We start from the raw sequence: 24768 nt of genomic DNA, 5'->3' as shown, positions 1-24768 counted from the left end.
TGCAATCATCCATCCTCTTCCACTTATCCTTATCAGGATTGTGGGGTAGCAGTTTTGGGGCCTATACCAGCTACCATAGGGCAGTACAACCTGGACAGATCACCAGTCTAACATGGAAGGACAAGCATTTGCATTCACACCAAAGGGCAGTTTTGAATCACCAGTTAACCTAACCCCATAAGCTACATCTTTGGACTGTGGGAAGAAGCCAGAGTACACAGCCAGAGAGAGCCCATGCATTACAGCAGTAAAAAGTGCCTAAAACAAGTTAAGAAGTTGTATAGTACTATCTATCTTAATGTTCAAGCCTGAGTTTCAAAAAATTTCAACATAGAAACAAAGCACATGCAGTCAGCTCTGCATGCTGTAGGTCAAACTGTCAAGACATACGAGAAGACCCCTCCTAAAACCAGAGTGATATCACCATGAAGCAAACTTTGACGGAGTCCCCCAATAACAGTGTAGTCCTCCTAAGTCACATTTGGGTGGTTAACACACACACACACACACACACTCAGATGTTATCCAGACTTGCACTTTGAAACAATGAAAAGGACCTACAAGCCACGGTCCATGTAAATCACATCACACCCAGGTGACTGCCAAACACACACACACACAGCATCCATAAAGAATGATGATAGATTAAATTATTAGTTCATTAAGTGGTACACTGGATTATATTTACCCTTTCAGGCTCTGGATGTTTCAGGTCCAGATCATTGTTTGGAAAGCTGTTTGGTTGTGGCTTTAGGCAGCTCACAGTCTTCTGAATCTGGCTGGTCTCAGGCTTCGTGTGTAACAGATAGAGAATGAAGACAAAAGAACAGTAATCTGACAGTTACTAAAAATGCATCACTCAAGAGGATGAATAGACCATTTCACTATCGGCAAATAGCGTAAGGTACACATCGTGCATGAGAAACATTCATTAAAATCTGTCCTAGGTCAATGTTACCTCTTCAAAATCTTGCACTGAAGAAGAATGCATGGCTTCTGAGCCTTGCTGAGGCATTTCTTCATCAAGATCCTGCAACAAAGAAAAGATGGCACAAAGATTAGACCAAGTGCTCTTCTTGCAACTGTACTGGGCAGTCCTGTGCTTCTGTCTTTAATTTGCATGTGTGTGTGTGTGTGTGGGGGGGGGGGGGGGGGGGGCTTTCCACTCAAGAAATGTTTTCTTCTGAAAAAAATACTGGCTACAATAATTAACAACTGATTCCTTTGCAATCATCCATCCTCTTCCACTTATCCTTATCAGGATTGTGGGGTAGCAGTTTTGGGGCCTATACCAGCTACCATAGGGCAGTACAACCTGGACAGATCGCCAGTCTAACATGGAAGGACAAGCATTTGCATTCACACCAAAGGGCAGTTTTGAATCACCAGTTAACCTAACCCCATAAGCTACATCTTTGGACTGTGGGAAGAAGCCAGAGTACACAGCCAGAGAGAGCCCATGCATTACAGCAGTAAAAAGTGCCTAAAACAAGTTAAGAAGTTGTATAGTACTATTTATCTTAATGTTCAAGCCTGAGTTTCAAAAAATTTCAACATAGAAACAAAGCACATGCAGTCAGCTCTGCATGCTGTAGGTCAAACTGTCAAGACATACGAGAAGACCCCTCCTAAAACCAGAGTGATGTCACCATGAAGCAAACTTTGACGGAGTCCCCCAATAACAGTGTGGTCCTCCTAAGTCACATTTGGGTGGTTAACACACACACACACACACACACACACTCAGATGTTATCCAGACTTGCACTTTGAAACAATGAAAAGGACCTACAAGCCACGGTCCATGTAAATCACATCACACCCAGGTGACTGCCAAACACACACACACACAGCATCCATAAAGAATGATGATAGATTAAATTATTAGTTCATTAAGTGGTACACTGGATTATATTTACCCTTTCAGGCTCTGGATGTTTCAGGTCCAGATCATTGTTTGGAAAGCTGTTTGGTTGTGGCTTTAGGCAGCTCACAGTCTTCTGAATCTGGCTGGTCTCAGTCTTCGTGTGTAACAGATAGAGAATGAAGACAAAAGAACAGTAATCTGACAGTTACTAAAAATGCATCACTCAAGAGGATGAATAGACCATTTCACTATCGGCAAATAGCGTAAGGTACACATCGTGCATGAGAAACATTCATTAAAATCTGTCCTAGGTCAATGTTACCTCTTCAAAATCTTGCACTGAAGAAGAATGCATGGCTTCTGAGCCTTGCTGAGGCATTTCTTCATCAAGATCCTGCAACAAAGAAAAGATGGCACAAAGATTAGACCAAGTGCTCTTCTTGCAACTGTACTGGGCAGTCCTGTGCTTCTGTCTTTAATTTGCATGTGTGTGTGTGTGTGTGTGGGGGGGGGGGGGGGGGGGGGCTTTCCACTCAAGAAATGTTTTCTTCTGAAAAAAATACTGGCTACAATAATTAACAACTGATTCCTTTGCAATCATCCATCCTCTTCCACTTATCCTTATCAGGATTGTGGGGTAGCAGTTTTGGGGCCTATACCAGCTACCATAGGGCAGTACAACCTGGACAGATCACCAGTCTAACATGGAAGGACAAGCATTTGCATTCACACCAAAGGGCAGTTTTGAATCACCAGTTAACCTAACCCCATAAGCTACATCTTTGGACTGTGGGAAGAAGCCAGAGTACACAGCCAGAGAGAGCCCATGCATTACAGCAGTAAAAAGTGCCTAAAACAAGTTAAGAAGTTGTATAGTACTATCTATCTTAATGTTCAAGCCTGAGTTTCAAAAAATTTCAACATAGAAACAAAGCACATGCAGTCAGCTCTGCATGCTGTAGGTCAAACTGTCAAGACATACGAGAAGACCCCTCCTAAAACCAGAGTGATGTCACCATGAAGCAAACTTTGACGGAGTCCCCCAATAACAGTGTGGTCCTCCTAAGTCACATTTGGGTGGTTAACACACACACACACACACACACACACACTCAGATGTTATCCAGACTTGCACTTTGAAACAATGAAAAGGACCTACAAGCCACGGTCCATGTAAATCACATCACACCCAGGTGACTGCCAAACACACACACACACGGCATCCATAAAGAATGATGATAGATTAAATTATTAGTTCATTAAGTGGTACACTGGATTATATTTACCCTTTCAGGCTCTGGATGTTTCAGGTCCAGATCATTGTTTGGAAAGCTGTTTGGTTGTGGCTTTAGGCAGCTCACAGTCTTCTGAATCTGGCTGGTCTCAGTCTTCGTGTGTAACAGATAGAGAATGAAGACAAAAGAACAGTAATCTGACAGTTACTAAAAATGCATCACTCAAGAGGATGAATAGACCATTTCACTATCGGCAAATAGCGTAAGGTACACATCGTGCATGAGAAACATTCATTAAAATCTGTCCTAGGTCAATGTTACCTCTTCAAAATCTTGCACTGAAGAAGAATGCATGGCTTCTGAGCCTTGCTGAGGCATTTCTTCATCAAGATCCTGCAACAAAGAAAAGATGGCACAAAGATTAGACCAAGTGCTCTTCTTGCAACTGTACTGGGCAGTCCTGTGCTTCTGTCTTTAATTTGCATGTGTGTGTGTGTGTGTGTGTGTGGGGGGGGGGGGGGGGGGGGGGGGGCTTTCCACTCAAGAAATGTTTTCTTCTGAAAAAAATACTGGCTACAATAATTAACAACTGATTCCTTTGCAATCATCCATCCTCTTCCACTTATCCTTATCAGGATTGTGGGGTAGCAGTTTTGGGGCCTATACCAGCTACCATAGGGCAGTACAACCTGGACAGATCGCCAGTCTAACATGGAAGGACAAGCATTTGCATTCACACCAAAGGGCAGTTTTGAATCACCAGTTAACCTAACCCCATAAGCTACATCTTTGGACTGTGGGAAGAAGCCAGAGTACACAGCCAGAGAGAGCCCATGCATTACAGCAGTAAAAAGTGCCTAAAACAAGTTAAGAAGTTGTATAGTACTATCTATCTTAATGTTCAAGCCTGAGTTTCAAAAAATTTCAACATAGAAACAAAGCACATGCAGTCAGCTCTGCATGCTGTAGGTCAAACTGTCAAGACATACGAGAAGACCCCTCCTAAAACCAGAGTGATGTCACCATGAAGCAAACTTTGACGGAGTCCCCCAATAACAGTGTGGTCCTCCTAAGTCACATTTGGGTGGTTAACACACACACACACACACACACACACTCAGATGTTATCCAGACTTGCACTTTGAAACAATGAAAAGGACCTACAAGCCACGGTCCATGTAAATCACATCACACCCAGGTGACTGCCAAACACACACACACACAGCATCCATAAAGAATGATGATAGATTAAATTATTAGTTCATTAAGTGGTACACTGGATTATATTTACCCTTTCAGGCTCTGGATGTTTCAGGTCCAGATCATTGTTTGGAAAGCTGTTTGGTTGCGGCTTTAGGCAGCTCACAGTCTTCTGAATCTGGCTGGTCTCAGTCTTCGTGTGTAACAGATAGAGAATGAATATACAGTGCATTTTTGAAGAGGCTTTTGAAACATTAAATAAACTGTATGAGAAAGATAAGTTTCAAGCTATTGTCTTTAAAATATTCACTGTCATGTATAGAGAATTTAAGGCCCTATGATTAAGAGACAAATAGTCAGTGTGATTTCTTTATTTTTTAAGCCATTGCTAAAGGAGTAAAACAATCACCTGTAGCAGCAACGAACTGTCACTAGGGCCCATTTATCTTCAAGGGACAAAATTTAAAATGAATCTAACTAAAGAGGCTACACAGCAAAATCTCCAGTGTTAAATTAACACTAGAGAGTGTCTATATGGGTCCACACAACACTGTTGAGTGTTGAATTAACACTTTTGACAGTGTTATATGTTTAAAAGTAACCTAGTCAGTTTTGAAGATTAACAAAGACTAACACTGAGCAGTGCTGATTTTCTAACACTGGAATATTTCTAACATTTTGAGTTATTTTCCAGTGTTAGAAAATCAGCACTGCTCAGTGTTAGCCATTGTTAATCTTCAAAACTGACTAGGTTACTTTTAAACATATAACACTGTCAAAAGTGTTAATTTAACACTCAACAGTGTTGTATTTAACACTCAGAGGTGTGGACCCTTATAGACACTCTCCAGTGTTAATTTAACACTGGAGATTTTGCTGTGTAGAATCACATTAAACATCAATCACTGTTAAAATTTAGAAACCGAAAGCCATTTTTTATTTCTGCATACCTGCTGATATTTTTTTAGTGCTTTTAGAGGGCTTTGATGTGGCAGCCATCACAATTGCCTGTTTTCCATTAGTACCTACCCCTGTTTTTCCAGTAGGTTATAGTACCATGTAGTTTTTCAGTAACTACTGCACCAAGGTTCCAAGTGATCCAAAGTGATCAGAAAATTTGACATAGACTGAATGCCACCAGGTGGCTGGTCAATGGTGTCACTCGATAAGTTATGAGTGCGCCTCCTTCGTGAAAATCCAAGCCATCATTTTTGAAACTCTGAAATGTTTGAAATAGCGACCAAAATTAACAGCGTGATCCCTGAATTGAACACTAAAGTATAGACTGAGCAGCAGGCATTTTGTCACCTTGACGTCCATGCTTGCTGTGGCATTTATATCACTGGATGCTCGGCTGCATTGCTATAGTTACCCCAGGCACAGTAGGTGATACTCAATTTCAGTGAAAAACTAGATGCCGTAAGTCACGTTAAGCCAATTTGAGTAGGTACAAATGTAAAAATGGCTTAGGGTATGCAATTTATCAGTTCCAAAAAGTACAATTGTAGAAATACCTTGCATCTCCAGAGCCAATCCGAGTCACCATAATTATAGTCTATTTCTTCGCCTGGACTTATGTCTCTGCTTGCAAATAAGCATAGATGGGGCTTTCCATTGATATTTAATATTTTCATCTTAGCACTTGGACTGATGTGGTTGTCGTTGACAAGTCTGCCTAATGACCCATCTTCTTGAGATGCATCCACACTGTGGGGTTAGGCAAAAAAGTATTAGCTTAACTAGTTAGGAAGCTTTTTTTTTCATAAATCAAAAGCAATGTGTCATTTAATCTTAATCAAACTACACTGATATAATACGCACCACCAGAGTTTTCCATCAAACTTGAATTCAAACATGAACACCTTCAGGCTGTCATGATAAACTCTGTGTCTCCGCTCACATTCTTCTTTTGTTATGAGTTTACCTCTGTATTCCAAAAGAAAGTCTCCTTTTTGGAATGGAACAGTCGTGAAAATGCCCCGACCTGAATTGCAGAGGCATACCAAGTGAGTGACAAAAGACAAAGTGACAAACTCCAAATCTAATCCAAACTAAAGACCAACTTACCTTTGAAGGCATTTATGTAGTGGATATCAAGTCCCAGTTTGTCCCTTCCAGCAGAAACATGACAGACTGCATCCTCCCGTGGAGGAATGCGTCTCCTTCGCATGTTCTCCTGTACGATTGGCTGTATTACCAAAGCATATAAAGTATTACGATTATCGTCATCATTGTCATCATCATCAGTAGTAGCAGAACTAGCAGTAGTGTAGTTTACAGCATAAACACAGCTGACTTATTCATAGTGCTAATTTATGCCTTCTTTTAAAATGTTAAAGGCCTAGTACTCAAAATGGCGACATGTGACATTTCTGTAATGGCGACTGCAGAGAGTGATACAAGTACTGAGAAAGCTTAGGCATCAAAACTGTAAGAAGTTTTTTCTTCAGGCATATAAATAAATACACGACTAAATACACTTATACCCTTGCTTTTATTTTAGGGCTGTCAGCAGAATGACAGACATTGGACAAACTGCCCGAAATTAGCTAACAGCGACATCAGGGATTTTGACTCAGACTGCGCTGGTTTAATTGTTAATCGCGTTAGTCGCGATGTCGGCATTAACACGTTTAAGCCACAATAATGCTTTAACACCGAGTAAATCCTAACACGGGTTAGCCCGCTTTATCGCGTTGACGCGGTTAGTCGTCAGCCCTATTTTATTTACTCAATGACAAACGCTGGGGCCGTTTTACTTCTTCAAAGACTCACTAACAGTCCATAAAGCATAAATTAAACCAGTTTAATATAGGCCTGTGCACCTATAATTTCATATAGTATTAAAGTCATGGTGCATTTTACATTAAAAAAGGCTTACCTTTGTGTTTTTAATCCGTCTTCGTATTGCCGTCGACATACACTTGTTAAAGGGCACGCGCGCGAAAGTTGTGGCGCCGTTTCCTGTAGGTACCGCCTATATATATAGCCTACCAATCACAATGACTTCCGGCCGTGTGTATTGAAAATGTGTATTAAATTGCAGTACCTACACACATCCACTCTAACTCGAAACGTCGCTGTGCAATACACTGGAATACACAAAAATCAGGTGAGGGGTATAGGTGGACTTTTAAGAAAATCAGAAAATCTTTTAATTATAGTTTAATAAATGAATTTACACTACAGTTTAAGCAAATACAGGTCAAAAGATAAATAATGACCTCATAAGAAGTAGAAAAAATTATTATTTAGACACTTAAAAATGCATTTACAAGTCATGTTTTAGGGGGACACATGAATACACAGCAAAAAGTCGAAATGTCCCCGGAGCCCAGGTACAGCGCAGGTCAAATGTCAATCCATACCACATAGACGCACTCACACACACACACACACACACACACACACACACACACACACACGATCTAGTTTCCATTACTTCAGAGGACCTAACATGAACTTAAATGCATTTTCGGTAGACTCACTTTAAGCATAACCATATTTAGCCCATAATGTTAACCTCAAAACAAAGCTAATATTTTCTTTAACCAAGTTTTTATCCTAAAAACAAAGAATTTCTACCAACAGAATTTTGTTCTCAAGTAGAAGTTGTTTCCACAAGTTTTGTGTCTACATAACAACATAATGGAAACATGCACACAAACACTGAAGCAAGCTAATAATATGCCCCTGTGTTAAAATGCTCACAGAACATCCTCACCGCTGTCTCTGGTTTGACTGCAGTCTCCATAGTAATGGCATCTGTGTCCATGGCAACCATATCCGTGTCACTGCTGGTGACACAAGCTGTGCCCAAATCACTTCCTCATTGACTTGTGCATCACTGTTCATGTAAATAATAAGCAGTAAAGCAGTAAATTAAGAGATGAGAAAGACAAAGAAAACTTGTTCATTGTAACTGTTTTTCTTGGCTTAATGATCTATAACATGAATTAACACGAGACTTGTCATGAATAAAGCTCTATAAATATGCTCATGTAAAACAGAATTCAAACTTGTACAGAAAAAGAGACAAAAAACCTTCCTAAACCTTTTCTACGACAAACTAAGAGAACTTTTGAGTTACTTTTTTCATTTTACAAGATGGCTGCTAAGTGGCAGGAGTTGCTTCTTGCCCTATTTTTTTGTTAGAATCTTTTTAGAACACAAATTCAAACACAAGCAAAGTGAATGTCTTTGCTTAGCCGTCAATATCTTACAAAGAGTGCCACTGTCCAATAAGAGGATTTAGCCAGAAGTGAACTAATGGAAAGGACTTATTTTCCAGAAACGACAGGTAGATTTGGTTAAAAGCACTTGTTGTGAGTAAAGCTGCCTAGCTAAAACATAGCAATACTGTCATGAATCGCTGTGCGGCAGGCAGGAGTTGGACCCAAAGTGCAGGACTCACAGACTCAGGGAGGTGAACTCAAAACTCAGCTTTATTTGCTGGCAGGGAAAAAAAACATACAAACTAACCTAAACTGGGAACTTGGAAAACTCACAGAGAGACACACAGGGAGATCCACACAGCATGAGGGACGACGCGACACTGACTCAGAGAAACACAGGGTTTAAATACACTGGGAAGTAACGAGGGGAATGAGACACAGAAGGAGGGCACAGCTGGGAGAAATCAGGACTGACGAGACAAGCAAAGCAGGACGCATTCACATGAGACACGGACCATCAAAGTAAAACAGGAAGTATCACACAGAGACGCGAACTTGACACAGTGGAGACAGCAACTAAGAAATACAGAGACATAAACCATAAGGCAGAGGTCTAAGAACCAAAATACACTGGGAAATACTCAGCTGGGAACACAAGAGACTAGACTAGAGAGAGTAACAAAAAACCAACCATGAGAACATAATGCACAATGCAGAGTGACAGAAAACAAGAAACTCAAACATGCAAAGACACAATTACACAGAACAGAGGGGACACAGAGAGACATGAAGGGCAAGGGATCAAAACTAGAAGCCATAGAATAAATCACACACAAGTACAATAATACAAAAATCACAAAGAACTAAAAACGCTGGGTCAGGAGACCCAGGACCGTGACAAATACAAGTAAAGTCAGCAAATGTAACACTGCTCAGCCAGCAAATATTAGCAGACTAACATTCAAATACTCTTATTGCTCTATCTACTATAAAACACAATGAGGACCTGTGTTGAACATTAGCAGTTAGCAAAGTTGTGCGAACAGCAAATAATACAAATTGTTTGTGTTACACAGCATTTGAAAGGCATTGCAACCATAAACTATTCAGCAATATTTTGCTAGAAGTCTGAAACTTCATAAAGGCCTTTTAATGTTAAGGAGATACTAGTAAAGACTGGCAAGACTTGTGACTCTTGTTACCACAATAGTTTGGCAGGAGGATTGGGAGTAAAGCAGATTTGTTTGCTCGTAAATCCAGATGCCGGGTAAGATTAGGATTAGGAAACTTATTTTACAACTCTAAAGGTTTTTATGTGGATATTCAGGTTGCTCACCATGTCACACGCATTACATCTGCATTCTGACCCAATTTTCTGTCGCTCATTATCTTTATAACCTTGGAGCTTTAAGCTTGTATTATAATATAAATCTCTCTGAATGGAAACATTACATAAATGCTTGAGATATGAATTGCAGCAGATGCATATTACTGACTTGTGCCTGTATATGTTTATGATATTGAAGGATTATTGCTGCTACACATTGTTGCACTCAGTCCACAGGGCTATATGTGAACTGGCCTTGGTCCACACTCGGCTGTCCTGTTTGTTTGCTTTGGTTCGGGTATAGTTTGATCAGTTTGGCTAAGAATCAGGTTCAGTTGCTGTAACTTTAGTTACTGAGAATTGTGTTCAATTTGTGTAGCTTTTAGGCAATTGGTGGCACTAGAAATTTGGTTCATCGGTTAATAGAAGTTTGTGCTGTGTAAAGCATGGTATTGGTATCAAATTCCTGGCTTACTGTATGTCAGGTGTGAGGTTTTGGAGCAGCATTTTCAAAGTGTTACCCAGTTCTCTGTAGTTACACTTTTTCCTTTAGCCACCATACCACACTCAAGACTTTTTCAACTTTTATACAAGGAACGAACCCAGGAATCAGCCATAGACTTAAGATAGAAATTATTCTGAAAGGGATGTGTGACAATGACTGATTCAGTCAAACCTTTTAAAGACTGTCTGTGACCTGTTTGTCGTCTGGAGTAGAGTTTAAGTTCCCAAGTAACATCGTCTAGTTTCTGAAAATATGCTTGTTTAACATGTAGATACATCTTAATTAGATAGTAGGAAAAATCAATGTCCCATGTTTAGTCATGCAAAGAACATATTACGTTTATTTTTCTCTAAACAGTTGTTGGATGTCAGTATCAAATCCAAAATGGTTATATGGAAACAGCAAAATTCTAGGAAGTGCTGTGTGAATGCAGGAAAAAAAGGGATCTTACACATCAAAAACTTAAAAGCAACATGAATTATGCTAAGTAAGTGGAACAGTATTAAAGCTTTCTTCTGTCTACCAGTACTATGTTTTATTTTTCTTAAAAATTTCTTTCACTGCCTTGAATTTTTACCTTCACTGGTTTTCTGGACTGCACGCTATACTGACTTTGGTATTAATGGATGACAGTGCATCTGTGGACCAACACAGGAGATAACTGATCATACGAAACCAGACAGCAAGAAGAAGCAAGTAACCCAAATCTGCCAGCGTCCCGTCCCACTTGAACACGATAGAAATAGCACCATTCTAGGTCGCTCTTTAATAATTGCAGAACTAACTTTCACAGTACTGTGCCCATGTAGTTGTGTGTGAGAGTGTGTGACTGTGGGTGCCTTTTTGTTGACATGTATTTCATTTGGGGGATTTTACCCTTTATTCAGTTATTTAATCACGTTTGGCATTTATTTGAAAAACACTCAGCTTCACAAAATTAATGTGGCATGGTCTAGAATGTGTTTTAGGCTGATGTATTCGAGCGACTGTGGTGAATGTGTGTTGTCTTAGTGTGTTTTCCTTGCGGGTGTCCTGACCATTAAAAGGAAAACATCTTTCCTGTCCTGTTCTAAAAACAAGGTCGAAAGACCTCCTGCTAAAACACTTCATTATGAACTAAACCAACATGAACACCATCAACACACAAACACACACACAGGACACCTTGAAGCCAGAGAGTGGTCCCATAAAGTGCTCCACACATCGATTTTGTGGGCTACTTTGGAACAAGATGTATGTCCCTGCTTTAAGGAGTAATCGAGTGCTTTTGTCCTTGGCCTTGTTAAATTTCTCATCTCTCTGGTCGTCTTTCGTGTGACACTGATGAGGTCACAGCGGGACACAAACAAACCTGACATCCTCTCCTGTTTATATTTTCCAAACTACAAATGAAATATTAAAAATGGAAACTAGAGGAAAATCCTGCCACAACAAATGCCAGTCGCATGCAGTCACTCGCTTACTTTAAAGTTGATTTGAGTGTTTTATTGTACTCAGCTTATGTGATGAGATGTATAATAGTTGAAGGTTATTTATTTTAGTGACTTTTTGTCAATTTTTAATTAGAAGCTGATTTACTGCAAGAAAAGGGTAAATATCAATCTGTACTAAAACTGAACATCCTTACGTAGTAACGGCATTAGCAACACTGTAGACATTTCGAAACAAGGGATTGTATAAACTAAAACAACTGTAAGAATTTTAAAGCTAGCAGACATACACAACACTGTACTCTATTCACATGTAGCTGAATTCAGGTTTTATTTTTGTGTGTTTGCTTACTTGCAGTGGATACAGATGGCAGGAAGTTGAAGGGAGCTATCCAGAGGAGCACAGAGACGGGGCTGGCTGTGGAGATGCCCAGTCGAACTGTTCGCCAGGCTAGCCACGAGTCCATAGAAGACAGCATGAACAGCTATGGCTCCGAAGGGAAGTAAGTAACAAATACTGCTTTAATTAAATACCATTTTAACCACAAATACAGCATTCTGAGTCTGAAAAAACTAAACTAAACAAAAGCCAACACAAAAAATCCACATTTTGGTAAAATTACAAAAAGCCTGCTACAAACTTATTACATTAGGTCCTCTGCAATATGTTTTTACAGCTGTTTTTCTTTTTGTTTTACCCTCCTTCGATGGTAGTTTTTGTTGCTGTTACTTGGCTTTCTTTATTTTAGTTGTTTAGGAACAATTTCCCGTAAACCTTAGGCTGTAGATTGGATTTTTGTTTCAGTAAAAAGGACTAGGTGTTACAGTCCCTGATAATGCATTGCTTTAAATGGAGAAAATCTTGAGGGATGGCTGTTATGAGGAAAGGCAGCCCAGACACTTTACCAGTTTGGGACACATAGTCAGTAGTGGACCTTGGATTCATCGGGTGTTTCGGCCATTATCACTAGACACCCGCATCCAAGGAGGCCCTACCAGGGTTGATCAGGCCCTGGAGTGTGTCACTGGTTTATGTTAACTCGTTATTTCTCTTCTTCTTTCTTCTGAATTCATTTTGGATGTTGGACAATCTATTTGCACTTTAAACTATATCAGTAAAACTACTGAGACTATTTTGAAAATAGCACATTTTTGCAAGGATTCAAATTCAGTTCATTCAAACTTAAAATGAAAAAAGGAATATATTTTAGTGTATTGGAATTTCAGAGATTTCATTCCTTTGGTTGAGGTTTTGCAATCAGAAGATGCTGTCACGCCTTTGTGTTTTCAGGTTATTTTCTTCCTCGTGTTGCTGTGTTTCTATTACCTGTCATACAGGAAAAACATCAGCAATGTCTTTGATGCACAGGGAGAGAGAGAGAGAGAGAGAGAGAGAGAGAGAGAGAGAGCATACAGAGCACCTATGACATCAGCAGTAATAGTGTAGTACTACTGAACACGCTCATACACACACACACGGACACATGCAGATAACTGCCAACCTGGCTACCAGCTTGAATTCCTACTGTTACATAACAAGACAAGTCAGACAGACTGATGTAGGCTGGGAGGGTTTACAGAGGAACAGAGGAGGGACGAAAATAACGAGAGGATGATTGCATCATTGAGTGTGTTTGCGTGCATATTAATATTCCATTTATATTTGGAATATGCAAATACGTTGTTTATGAGCTTCTGCTTAAAAACATGGATTACTTTGCATAGTATGGGAAAAAAAACGAATTCATTAGCTAGATTTTAATGATGCTAGCTTATTTATTCTTTAGTAGCAGAAGCAAATCCTTTTTTAATGATGAATAAATCAAACAGAAGATGTCAGTCAGAGCCAACATACACAACTATATGAAAAGAAGAAGAAGACAACCTAACTGATTGTTTCCTAGAAGTCCACAGTGAAGCCTTAATAACTGTGAGGTAAAAAAAAAAAAATTAATGAAGGCATTACAGGCACAGATAAAAAAAAAATGACAAAGAGAGTTTTAGAAGGAGAAAGAGTGCAAGAAAATCTGTGTTCACACGAGGCTCTTTGATTTAGCTTATTCAAACTCTGCAGTCTTTACTGCTCTTCCACATCCAAGTCACTTTAGCTGAAAACACAGCACACATCGCATCACGTCATATGTTGTCTAGCTTACCTAAATGGAGCTCTGCCTTTTACCACTTATACCACACACTATTAATTTAAAAATAGTTTAAAAAGCAATGCCACCTGGGTCACAGACATTGCTGATATGTATTTCTATTGAAGTGATTGTCCGACATAAAAATGTCGACATGCACCACCAAAATGTATTTGAATTGTTTTGCAAAAACAATTAAAAAAAAACCCCTCAAAAATAGTGGGTCACAGACCCAGTTCCCTGACAAATGTGACATGAAACATGGTTAATATTAGATAAAATTTGTTATCCTATGAAAACACCCAGAATGTTCTTCATGGTCCCAAAGTGCTGTGCCTTGCAGACTCACCAGGCTCCATTACCATCTTTGTTCATACTATACATGGTTGATATGACAAATGTAAACAAAAGATAACTTACACAATAGCTCAGAACAACTCAGGTCGCCCAGGACTTTTTTCCATTTAGTGTAAGTGTCGTCATATTGAGGTAAGTTCAAGTGTTTTTTTTAATGTTCAATATTGATTATTTTGTGCAAGATAAAAAGGTGTATGTTGTGACAGAAATCTAAAGAATTTTACCTTCTCTGTATTTTGTTATTTGGTTTAATATAGATAAACAGACAAGCTCCATAGTAATACGTTTTTACTTTATATTATCTCCCATTTTAAGATTTCCAAAACAATGTCAATATGCTTGACATCCCTAATTCTACACAAGAACAAGGAAGATATATTTCTATCTTAAATCCTGTGACTGATCATTGTCTTTTTCAAACTGAAATGAACATAATTTGTACAAATTTGTGTTAATGAAAAATAATTCTTGTAAACATAACCCACATGGAAAATACATTGGGGAAATCAATGCTATCAATGTTCAAAAGATACCAGATCACATAGATTGTGTAACTAACTGGTGTTCCAGTATGTTCAGCTCTATTCTCCATGATTGTCTCATTTAGTTTTTTCTTTCAGTTCTTTTTTTTTATATATTAAAAGCACATTAAAAATTATATAAAACCAGAAACAGAAGGGGCCTTTAAAATCTGTGCATGCACCATGCTGCAAGCAACAAAACATTAAAGGGAACAACAGTTGACTCATTAAGCTGGCAACAGTTGACTCACTGCATCATTTAAATCATCCGCAGCAAACCACTGCTCATCTTCCTGTCTGTATTTCAGTCTTTACGTCAGCTGTCTGGCTCAGTCTGCTGATTGAAAAGCTCCATCATTCTCTATGCACAGTCATGAATAAGCACTTTGTTAGCTAACACCATCCAGTCACACTTATGAGCTTATTGATTTATGGTGGGAGCCATTCAGGATCCAATGCACGCACACATTCACTGTGGAAACTGAGGTAAATGGAAATGCGTGTCTTTGTGTAAGAGAGACACACAACTGTGACTCTTTCTAAAAGGAGACATCATTTTAAAAAAATATCCAGGAAAAAACATGTTGACATTTTACTGGGTTCATGTTGTAAAATTATAATGTACTCCTGACAACCAATCCTTTGTCAGCGGTGCAAAGCAGTGCTTCAGCTGCACTGTGACGCTTTAAATTTTAGTGCAGTATGTGTGGAGCTTATGACAATGATGACAGAAAACATAAATGTAGTTCTGTTCAAATGATATTTTAACAACAGAAAGACAGATTTTTTTTTACCAATATATTTGTAAAATCTGCAAATATATTTCCATATTTATTTAACTTTAATGAAAGGTTGTTGTTGTTCTAAATTCCAGTGCATTACAAAAAACTGAGTAGTATGAGATCTTATATTTATGCAAAGTTCCCATCGGTTTCCCACTTGCGGTTTGCATTGAACGTCATATTTCTGCAAAACAGCAGTGTAATCCCCAGATGTGCCCCACACACTAACATAATCTAAAGCTCAGGAATTTATCACCCAGTAATACCCACTCAGCTAATGTTGTTTGACTAATATCTTTGCATGCGTACTCATGATACACATATACAAAGGTTTTTACCTCATTAGGAATGTAATTTCTTCAGTATACAAACATATTAATTGATGTATTATGTTAATTGCATATATGCAGCACTTTAATACTTTGCATATTACATTCATGCATTATGGTCACAGAAACAAAACAAAAGAAGAAAAAAAAACATGCTGTGATATACAGTGGGGCAAAAAAGTATTTAGTCAGCCACCGATTGTGCAAGTTCCCCCACCTAAAATGATGACAGAGGTCAGTAATTTGCACCAGAGGTACACTTCAACTGTGAGAGACAGAATGTGAAAAATAAATCCATGAATCCACATGGTAGGATTTGTAAAGAATTTATTCGTAAATCAGGGTGGAAAATAAGTATTTGGTCAATAACAAAAATACAACTCAATACTTTGTAACATAACCTTTGTTGGCAATAACAGAGGTCAAACGTTTACTATAGGTCTTTACCAGGTTTGCACACACAGTAGCTGGTATTTTGGCCCATTCCTCCATGCAGATCTTCTCGAGAGCAGTGATGTTTTGGGGCTGTCGCCGAGCAACACGGACTTTCAACTCCCGCCACAGATTTTCTATGGGGTTGAGGTCTGGAGACTGGCTAGGCCACTCCAGGACTTTCAAATGCTTCTTACGGAGCCACTCCTTTGTTGCCCAGGCGGTGTGTTTTGGATCATTGTCATGTTGGAAGACCCAGCCTCGTTTCATCTTCAAAGTTCTCACTGATGGAAGGAGGTTTTGGCTCAAAATCTCACGATACATGGCCCCATTCATTCTGTCCTTAACACGGATCAGTCGTCCTGTCCCCTTGGCAGAAAAACAGCCCCATAGCATGATGTTTCCACCCCCATGCTTCACAGTAGGTATGGTGTTCTTGGGATGCAACTCAGTATTCTTCTTCCTCCAAACACGACGAGTTGAGTTTATACCAAAAAGTTCTACTTTGGTTTCATCTGACCACATGACATTCTCCCAATCCTCTGCTGTATCATCCATGTGCTCTCTGGCAAACTTCAGACGGGCCTGGACATGCACTGGCTTCAGCAGCGGAACACGTCTGGCACTGCGGGATTTGATTCCCTGCCGTTGTAGTGTGTTACTGATGGTGACCTTTGTTACTTTGGTCCCAGCTCTCTGCAGGTCATTCACCAGGTCCCCCCGTGTGGTTCTGGGATCTTTGCTCACCGTTCTCATGATCATTCTGACCCCACGGGATGAGATCTTGCGTGGAGCCCCAGATCGAGGGAGATTATCAGTGGTCTTGTATGTCTTCCATTTTCTGATGATTGCTCCCACAGTTGATTTTTTCACACCAAGCTGCTTGCCTATTGTAGATTCACTCTTCCCAGTCTGGTGCAGGTCTACAATACTTTTCCTGGTGTCCTTCGAAAGCTCTTTGGTCTTGGCCATGGCGGAGTTTGGAGTCTGACTGTTTGAGGCTGTGGACAGGCGTCTTTTATACAGATGATGAGTTCAAACAGGTGCCATTCATACAGGTAACGAGTGGGGGACAGAAAAGCTTCTTACAGAAGACGTTACAGGTCTGTGAGAGCCAGAGATTTTCCTTGTTTGAGGTGACCAAATACTTATTTTCCACCCTAATTTACGAATAAATTCTTTACAAATCCTACCATGTGAATTCATGGATTTATTTTTCACATTCTGTCTCTCACAGTTGAAGTGTACCTCTGGTGCAAATTACTGACCTCTGTCATCATTTTAAGTGGGGGAACTTGCACAATCGGTGGCTGACTAAATACTTTTTTGCCCCACTGTACATAGACCAGCATGCTACCACATAAAACCACTGACACTCGAAGTGAATAATGTTGATCATTACATGATAATGCAAGGTTCTGTTTGGAAACCTCCTGGTATTTGTGCATGTTACTTAAAACCCACTTAAATATTTTTTTTCAGATGCAATTTCTCCAAGAAGGACAATGCACCACATAAGCTGTCCAAGAATGACTTGAAGTTACACAACAAAAAGCTCAAGATCCTGATCTGGTGTCCAAACTTCCCAGATCCCAAGCGTCCATGGGATGTATACAAACAACACAGGGGAAAAGATAAAGTAACGAGATGCAAATGAGAGTTTGGGATTATCTTTCATCCCCTAAAATTGACATGTCATTACTTATTATATGCTGCCACCTGAATGTAAATTACTAATTTAAATAATTGCTTTCCTTTATTGCACTGAACGACTTCTAAATTATTTTGTAATGAAGCATTTGCATACTTGGTTTGCAGTTAGTATTAAAGGTTAGACTTTGTGCTTTTGTATGACTTTGCTCGAACAATCTAATAACTGAAGACAAAGTCAGCATTGAGTGTCTAGTTTAAAAAAAAATATAATGATTTGTTCCTTATATGTGCACCCAAGCACTCTTGTGAGAGTGGGGATAATTTAAAATTGAGCAACCATAAAGTATGATAAAATATCAAAGTGAAGGCAAGGTGGAAAAACATGTAGGTTAAAGAGGGGAAGAAGAAGAAGAGAGGGGTATGGAAAAGAGATAAAAGTAGAGACAAGGAGAGAATGTTATCTCGTGGGGCTCGAAACAGCTGCAAACTGCATAATCTGAGAAAAAGGAGGAAAGAAAGAGACTAATGAGAGCTCTGGAGAGAAGGAGGAGAGGTGAAAGGAAAAGAAATGACAGTGAGAGAGGGATGTGTGTAGTTAATCTTTCCTGTCTTTCTTTGCTCAGTCTCTGGTTGGGAACATGGCTAATGACTTTATTTAGAACCAACATGTCCTCGTAACTAAACGACAGAATGGGTTGACTGCCACTGGCTCCAAGTGGCTGTTAGAGAATGGTTAATTATGTGACATATACTACTTTCCCCACTCTCTTAAATGTTTTTTGAGTAATGAATAAATTCTCTACAGAACCAGTAGTCACATTGCACATTTGTCGTTAAATTAAATTATTGCCACCGTCCAAGTTACGAAAAGTTCATTGTTCAATTTTATGCATGCTTCAAGGTTGTGTTACCCTCACAATTGTCACTCACACCTCAGATACAGATACAATATATATACAGTATGTCTGTGTGACCTTTTACATCATGTACAGTGTCATTCAAAGGCATACAAACACTGCCTGCCTCATAGGCCTCTTTTTAAACATACCAAGTTCCTACAGATTTAAATGAATTCTTCAAAAATGCATGCATGCATTTTACTACAAATATAGTGCCAGGCAAAAGTTTGCAGTGTGTCCCAACTTTTGGCCAGTGTTTTACAAGCGACAGAGTTGGATTGTCAAGTGTTGAGGGGCATAGTGCGTAAAAGTCACCAACACTCAACTGACTCAGTAACTGGAGAGCTCCAAACTTCCTCTGGAATTAAAATCAACACAGAAATCTGCACAAGGCGCTTCCAGTTCCTGAGGGTGTAATGCCATTTCTAGGTGGTCCAGTGTGGTCCAGTCACTTTGCTTTCATTGGAAATTTCTTCAGTCGCTTAACTCTAAGTTGGAAAAGTTTAACCAGGGACCTGTCTACTCCAATGTCACCATTGTGTTTTTCTCCTTGTCATTTGTTAAAATTACTGTACCCTGTATAGATGCCACATTACTGCTATTCACTTTCTGCATAAATGGCCCTTTAGAGGTACAGCAGTTTGTCATCATGGTAGAGGTGGGTAGAGCGATCTAAATATCGATAGTACCGATACCATCGCTGGTATTGGTATTGGATCGATACCAGCATAAACACTTCTCCTGTCATGCAGGCACACTGTGCTCCACCTCCTCCTCCCTTCTCTGCTGTGTTTAGTTTTCCTGTGATCACGTGGCTCACCACTGAGCAGCGACATGCTGCAGTGAGTGAGAAGTACATTACAGCTGTAAATGAAAACACTGCAAACAGTGATGCATGCAGGCTATTCTCTACTGTGGCAAAACCATCAACTTGTACAAAGACACGAAAGTCCATGAAAAGAGAGCTTTGTCCTGGAACAAGCAGCAAAAGAAATGAAGAGAGGAGGAAGTAAATCCCTGACCCTGACCCCCAGCACAGAGACAGAGGTCACTGTCTCAGTCCTTTCATAGAAGCAAGGATAACCTCTATGAAAATAAGCTGGTAGCTCAGACAGGGTTGAAAGTAATAATTTACTCATGACTCGTGTTGGTTCTTCAGCATTACATAATGTTGTTTCTTTAGTAGACTGATTACTTATCAAATATATTCAGATATTCAAATAATATATCCACAACACTGAATTTAGCTAAAGAAGTTATTCTGTTAGTGAACTATATTAATGTTTTTTTAAAAATACAAGATAGCTGAAAGGTGTCCTTTTTATTGTGTTAACTAACTACAAGGTGAAAGTCACAGTGATTAGGCCATTAAAATGTATAAATCATGACACATCACTGCTGCCTGGGATGTTTTTGGTACACAGTGGAGGTCCAGCTTTTAGCCTTGAGGGGTATATCTGTGTAGACTTAAACTGTAGGGACGAAAACTGACTTTTACTATGCTCCTACTTTTGAGAGTGCATTGGTATGTTTTTATTTACACATCATGTTAGACTCGTAGAGCAATGGAAGAAAAGTGCTGTCGTCTATTGCTCATAGAACAAATAAACCCACACACTCACACACATATTTACTACCTGGCTGTTTGCCACCAAAGCACTTTGAGCTGATTTGTATACACATAAAAACCACACAAAATAAGGACACATGGGGTCAAACTCTAGAGCCAACATCTGAGCCTAGTTTCAGGAAGCCAATTAAAATTTTGTGAGTTTAACTAACCTGAAAGGGGAGTGATAAATGGTATTCGGTTATCAGCCTTTTCTTTCTTTCTTTTTTTCAGTCCCTATCTCGTTATTCCTCTGGATTGCTTTTGTCCCTATTCTGTTACTCCTCTCTTCCATTGTCTCATTATCTTTCAGTCACTCACTTTCTTCTGCTAATTGAACTGCATTAAGCACTGTCTGGTCATGTTTAACCATCCGTGTCTTTGTCTGCCTGCTTTTTTGTTCCCTCTGCAGTCTTAACTACAGTGGCATGTGTCTGGCATCCGATGCTCAGTTCAGTGACTTCCTGGATGGGATGGGACCAGCCCAGTTTGTTGGGCGACAGACACTGGCGACAACATCCATGGGTAAGAGAAGACTGGAGTTTTAATTATTTTGCTACAGCCAATTCAATTTCTTACATTTCTGTTTCTGTAGAATAAAAATGTGTTTTCCATTTTTGATATACAGGCTGGGTCAGAAAATTAAAAAGAAAAAAAAAAAGCTTTATACTCATAAAACTGAACCAAATGGTTCCTTAAAATCATTTTACATTGGCAAAGAAAGTGCCTCACAAATCAGCAGTCTTACTGTTTTTCTCATCATCTCCAGCACTTCACTTATTCATTTCCAGGCTGTATATACTGGATATATTGCATGAAGTCTGTCCTCTACAGCAGTGATTTACTGTAAGTGGGTCAGTTTCCTCACTGGCAGCCAGACAGTGTCCTTGGCCCAACAACAGTGACACTGACTGGACCAGCTCCACTCCAAACCTGCTGCCTGGTCCAACATTATATAATGTCAGAGAACCCAGAATAACTTGGCTTTCATCTGAGCTGTGTCACTTTCAAAGGAATACATTTGTCATTTTGGGGACATTTAGTTAAAACTTTTATTCCAAAGTTACTTCTAATGAGAGAAATTATTGCAATGTGCACGCAATTTTAATATAAAAAATGCAGATCATTATTGGAAGAAAACGCAGACAGAGCTATGATTAGAGAGTACATATGAATGATATATTTACTTATTTAGCAGTAAAAGCTTTGTCTCTTACATGTTTTACTGTCTTTATGGCTTTTTTCTGTGAGGAGCCAGCTGACTGGGATAAATTATAGTGTTAAGACTGAACCAAAACCATGACTTATTAAAAAGAAAGCTTCAGAGATGCTTGTATTGAAGTTCACACCATTTTGCTTAACATAATTCAAGGAGCTTGATGTTGGCAGACCAACAAGATATTTCAGAATCTCTAAATAGTTTTTATATTAAGCCTTTATATTATTACTCTATTAATAAGTAACTTACCATGATTTTTATTGTTGGTTGGGTTTATTGCTACAGAAAACATAATATGCAGAACGTTTGGACAGAGAGAAGTGTGCTCTATGTGATGCAGTATTTTGCTCTTACAGTAAACTGAACTTGCTTTGGGACCGTCTTTTCCTTGGCTCCAAGATTTGGTTTGGAAGTTGGATCGTATATAAAAAATGGATTTGGGTTCTGGGTCTGAAAAGGAATGCTAATGTGTCAAGTACTTTTATTCTTTCTAATGGTCAACCAGAGCCATTTCTCTGGTTCTCTGGTTGTGCAAAGAAGTCAAACTGAACTGAGGTCTAGAGAGTGTTTGAGAAAACAATAAGTGAAACTACGGTCTTGTACTCTAGTTTCACTTATTTGATGCAGTCAGATATTAATTTAGTAGGATATGGTCCCATGCAAAGTAAAATAGGACATAAGTCAAAGGATCCTTCTGTGATTGCTCATACAGTGTGACTGGCTTCTCATTCAGAATCACCTTCATAATATGACACGGCCATGGTCACAATGTGTAAAAGGCATTTGACAAACCAGTGCAGGATGTACATTTTTATACATGATGGATAGTTTGGACATGTCTAGCAACTGACTTGAAGTTACCAAGTGATCTTACACGATTATGTCTCACATCCATTTTAGTATCTTCTTCTAAAACTATTTACTAATTGTTGGGCTAATATTCACCTCCTTTAATCTCATTTTTTCACCCAATCAGGTGATGTAGAGATTGGACTGATGGAGCGGAATGGGGGACTGGAGGTGGAGGTCGTCCAGGCCAGAGGCCTCACCATGAAACCAGGTTCAAAGGGACCTCCAGGTTTGTCTGTGATCAGTCTTTGAGCTCTGTTTTTCAGAGAATACCATTTATACCATAACGTGAGGTGTTTTGAGTCGAAATTTAACATTTATAAAGCTGCTTTACTTCTGTTTGTACTCCACATGAATGCTTTACAAGCCAGCAAATAGTTTCACATACACAACAGCCTGTAGGGCATATTTAATACTAATGGGATATAGCTTCCAAAAACATACTTTTTGTGCTTGACAATATAAAAAATAGACGAGTGAAGGGGGGAATGGAGCAGAAGCAGGCGATGCACTAAATATGTAAAAACTGCATTTGTCTTTGCTCATGCAGTAGTGAAATGTGCATCTTGATGCTCTGACTTCAGATTTTAATCCATAGATACAGTCCAGTATTAAATGCCTCCTCTGGTCAGAATGATCATATTGTTGACTTTGATTGTAGCGCCTCGCCGCTGCACAATACTAAAGCAGGCATCAATCCCAACTGGATAAGAGCTAAACACCTTCACCGAAATGGAACAAAAAGTATCTGGGAAAAAAACTATGAAGGAGAGATAAAAGAGAATAGGAAAATAAACAGAGGAAAGCAAACAAATCAGCATAGACCACTATATTGTAACTGAAAGAAAAACATGGTCATGACAAGGGAGGTATAGAGATAAAAGGAACTCCGTGTACAGTGTAAAGACAAGTGAGGTTTTGCCTGCAGATTTTAGTGAGCCAGTGTCTGAATTATTTCTATCCTGTTATCAGCACACTAGACAGAAAGCTGTGACCTGTGTGTAAGCTCCAGTACTGTAAACTTACATTAGAATGCTGTTAGCGAAACCATATGTTATTATTAGCCAATATTTCTTCTTTAAACCTGTACAAACAGTAGTAGATGCTTTTATTCTGACAGCTGGTCAAGTGATCATGAATGATCATAAATCATAGTTTTCAGTTTTTATCATTTTTCTTTTCAAAATATACAGATGATTGGAACTTTCTCCTTACTTTCTGGTCACTGTGAACAGCAAAATTTTGAACAATAAGCTTGTTCCCTAGCCTGTATTTTGCAAGGTTAGATGGGAGCATGACCACAGGTATCTTAGAACATTCGAGGGTTACACATTCATGTGTTGTGCTTTCATCTTAGGCTTGTTGATGTGATTATACAACATTACAGCTTCATTCACAATTCAGTACTGACACGATTAACTGTTTGGTTCATCTCAGTTCAGCCTCCAAATTCCATTTGTACATTATAAGGAGTATTCAATTCAATTCAATTCAATTCAATCTTTATTGGCAGACTTCATGTCCATAGAAACAAGACAGAGACACACACACACAAGCCCTCCCCCTCCCCAAAACACAAGGTATAAACTTTTAAAATATATATATATATATATATATATATTTATATATATAAATATATATATATATATATATATATATATTTATATATATAAATAAATATATAACATATAAAACATTTGTAAAAATATAAAACCGTAATATACCTAAAACAAAATTACTTAAAAGAAATCAATAAATACACAAACACTTCAACCAGTGCTTTCTCAGACTGGATGAGTAACGGGAACCACTCACTGTCGGATCTGCGAGTGCTAAAATTATACTGTTACTCGAACCATCCAGTCATTCTCTAAAATTGAACATTAACTTTCTTAAAAGTGCTTTAAAAGTCCAAACACCCACAGCTGCAAACATCTGGCTGGCACTACCCCTTCTAGGTATCCTGCAAAGGATTCTCATCGCATCATTATATGCAACATGCAGCTTCTGCATGCTACATTGTTTGTAGGATGACCACAAGGGGGGCAGTATATAGCAGTGTACAATATGCTTTAACAAAGCCACTTTAACTGGAAGTGAACAAAAGCTGAATTTGTGTGCAATAGTATTTGCCTGCACATAGAGCTTACACCGTTGTCTCTATATGTCATCATCATCATTCATTTGCTCAGTAATAAAGTGACCAAGGTAGTTCACCTTTTTTTGGGCCACTTTAAACA

The 24768-nt window shown here is 39.0% G+C and overlaps 2 protein-coding genes across 2 annotated transcripts in view; one reads left to right on the top strand and one right to left on the bottom strand.

The window, feature by feature from the left end:
• rims4 (regulating synaptic membrane exocytosis 4) overlaps positions 1-24768 on the top strand; it is a 70186-nt gene that overhangs the window by 33838 nt on the left and 11580 nt on the right. The window contains exons 2-4 of the mRNA XM_026167306.2: positions 12096-12240; positions 20873-20985; positions 22656-22757. Of these exons, the coding sequence (XP_026023091.1) occupies positions 12096-12240; positions 20873-20985; positions 22656-22757 (360 nt within the window). The remainder of the gene's footprint in view (positions 1-12095; positions 12241-20872; positions 20986-22655; positions 22758-24768) is intronic.
• LOC145428865 (histone-lysine N-methyltransferase set-1-like) lies at positions 5007-7718 on the bottom strand. The gene is made up of 4 exons (XM_080301707.1): positions 6368-7718; positions 6122-6284; positions 5815-6007; positions 5007-5519 (listed from the first exon to the last, which is right to left on the bottom strand). The coding sequence occupies exons 1-4, from the start codon at positions 6468-6470 to the stop codon at positions 5409-5411; spliced, it is 570 nt and encodes a 189-aa protein (XP_080157833.1). The 5' UTR covers positions 6471-7718; the 3' UTR covers positions 5007-5408.

This window comes from Astatotilapia calliptera, chromosome 5 (assembly GCF_964374335.1).
Source record: "Astatotilapia calliptera chromosome 5, fAstCal68.1, whole genome shotgun sequence".
In the NCBI taxonomy this organism is placed as follows: domain Eukaryota; kingdom Metazoa; phylum Chordata; class Actinopteri; order Cichliformes; family Cichlidae; genus Astatotilapia; species Astatotilapia calliptera.
Note: the sequence above shows the minus strand (reverse complement) of the source record. Positions and strands in the feature narration are given on the sequence as shown.

Coding starts and splice junctions, on each gene's coding strand:
- LOC145428865 (XM_080301707.1), bottom strand. CDS start 6,470: ATGCGAAGGAGACGCATTCCTCCACGGGAGGATGCAGTCTGTCATGTT. Junction 6,285..6,367: donor CTACATAAATGCCTTCAAAG/GTAAGTTGGTCT, acceptor TCTGCAATTCAG/GTCGGGGCATTTTCACGACT. Junction 6,008..6,121: donor TTTGATGGAAAACTCTGGTG/GTGCGTATTATA, acceptor CTAACCCCACAG/TGTGGATGCATCTCAAGAAG.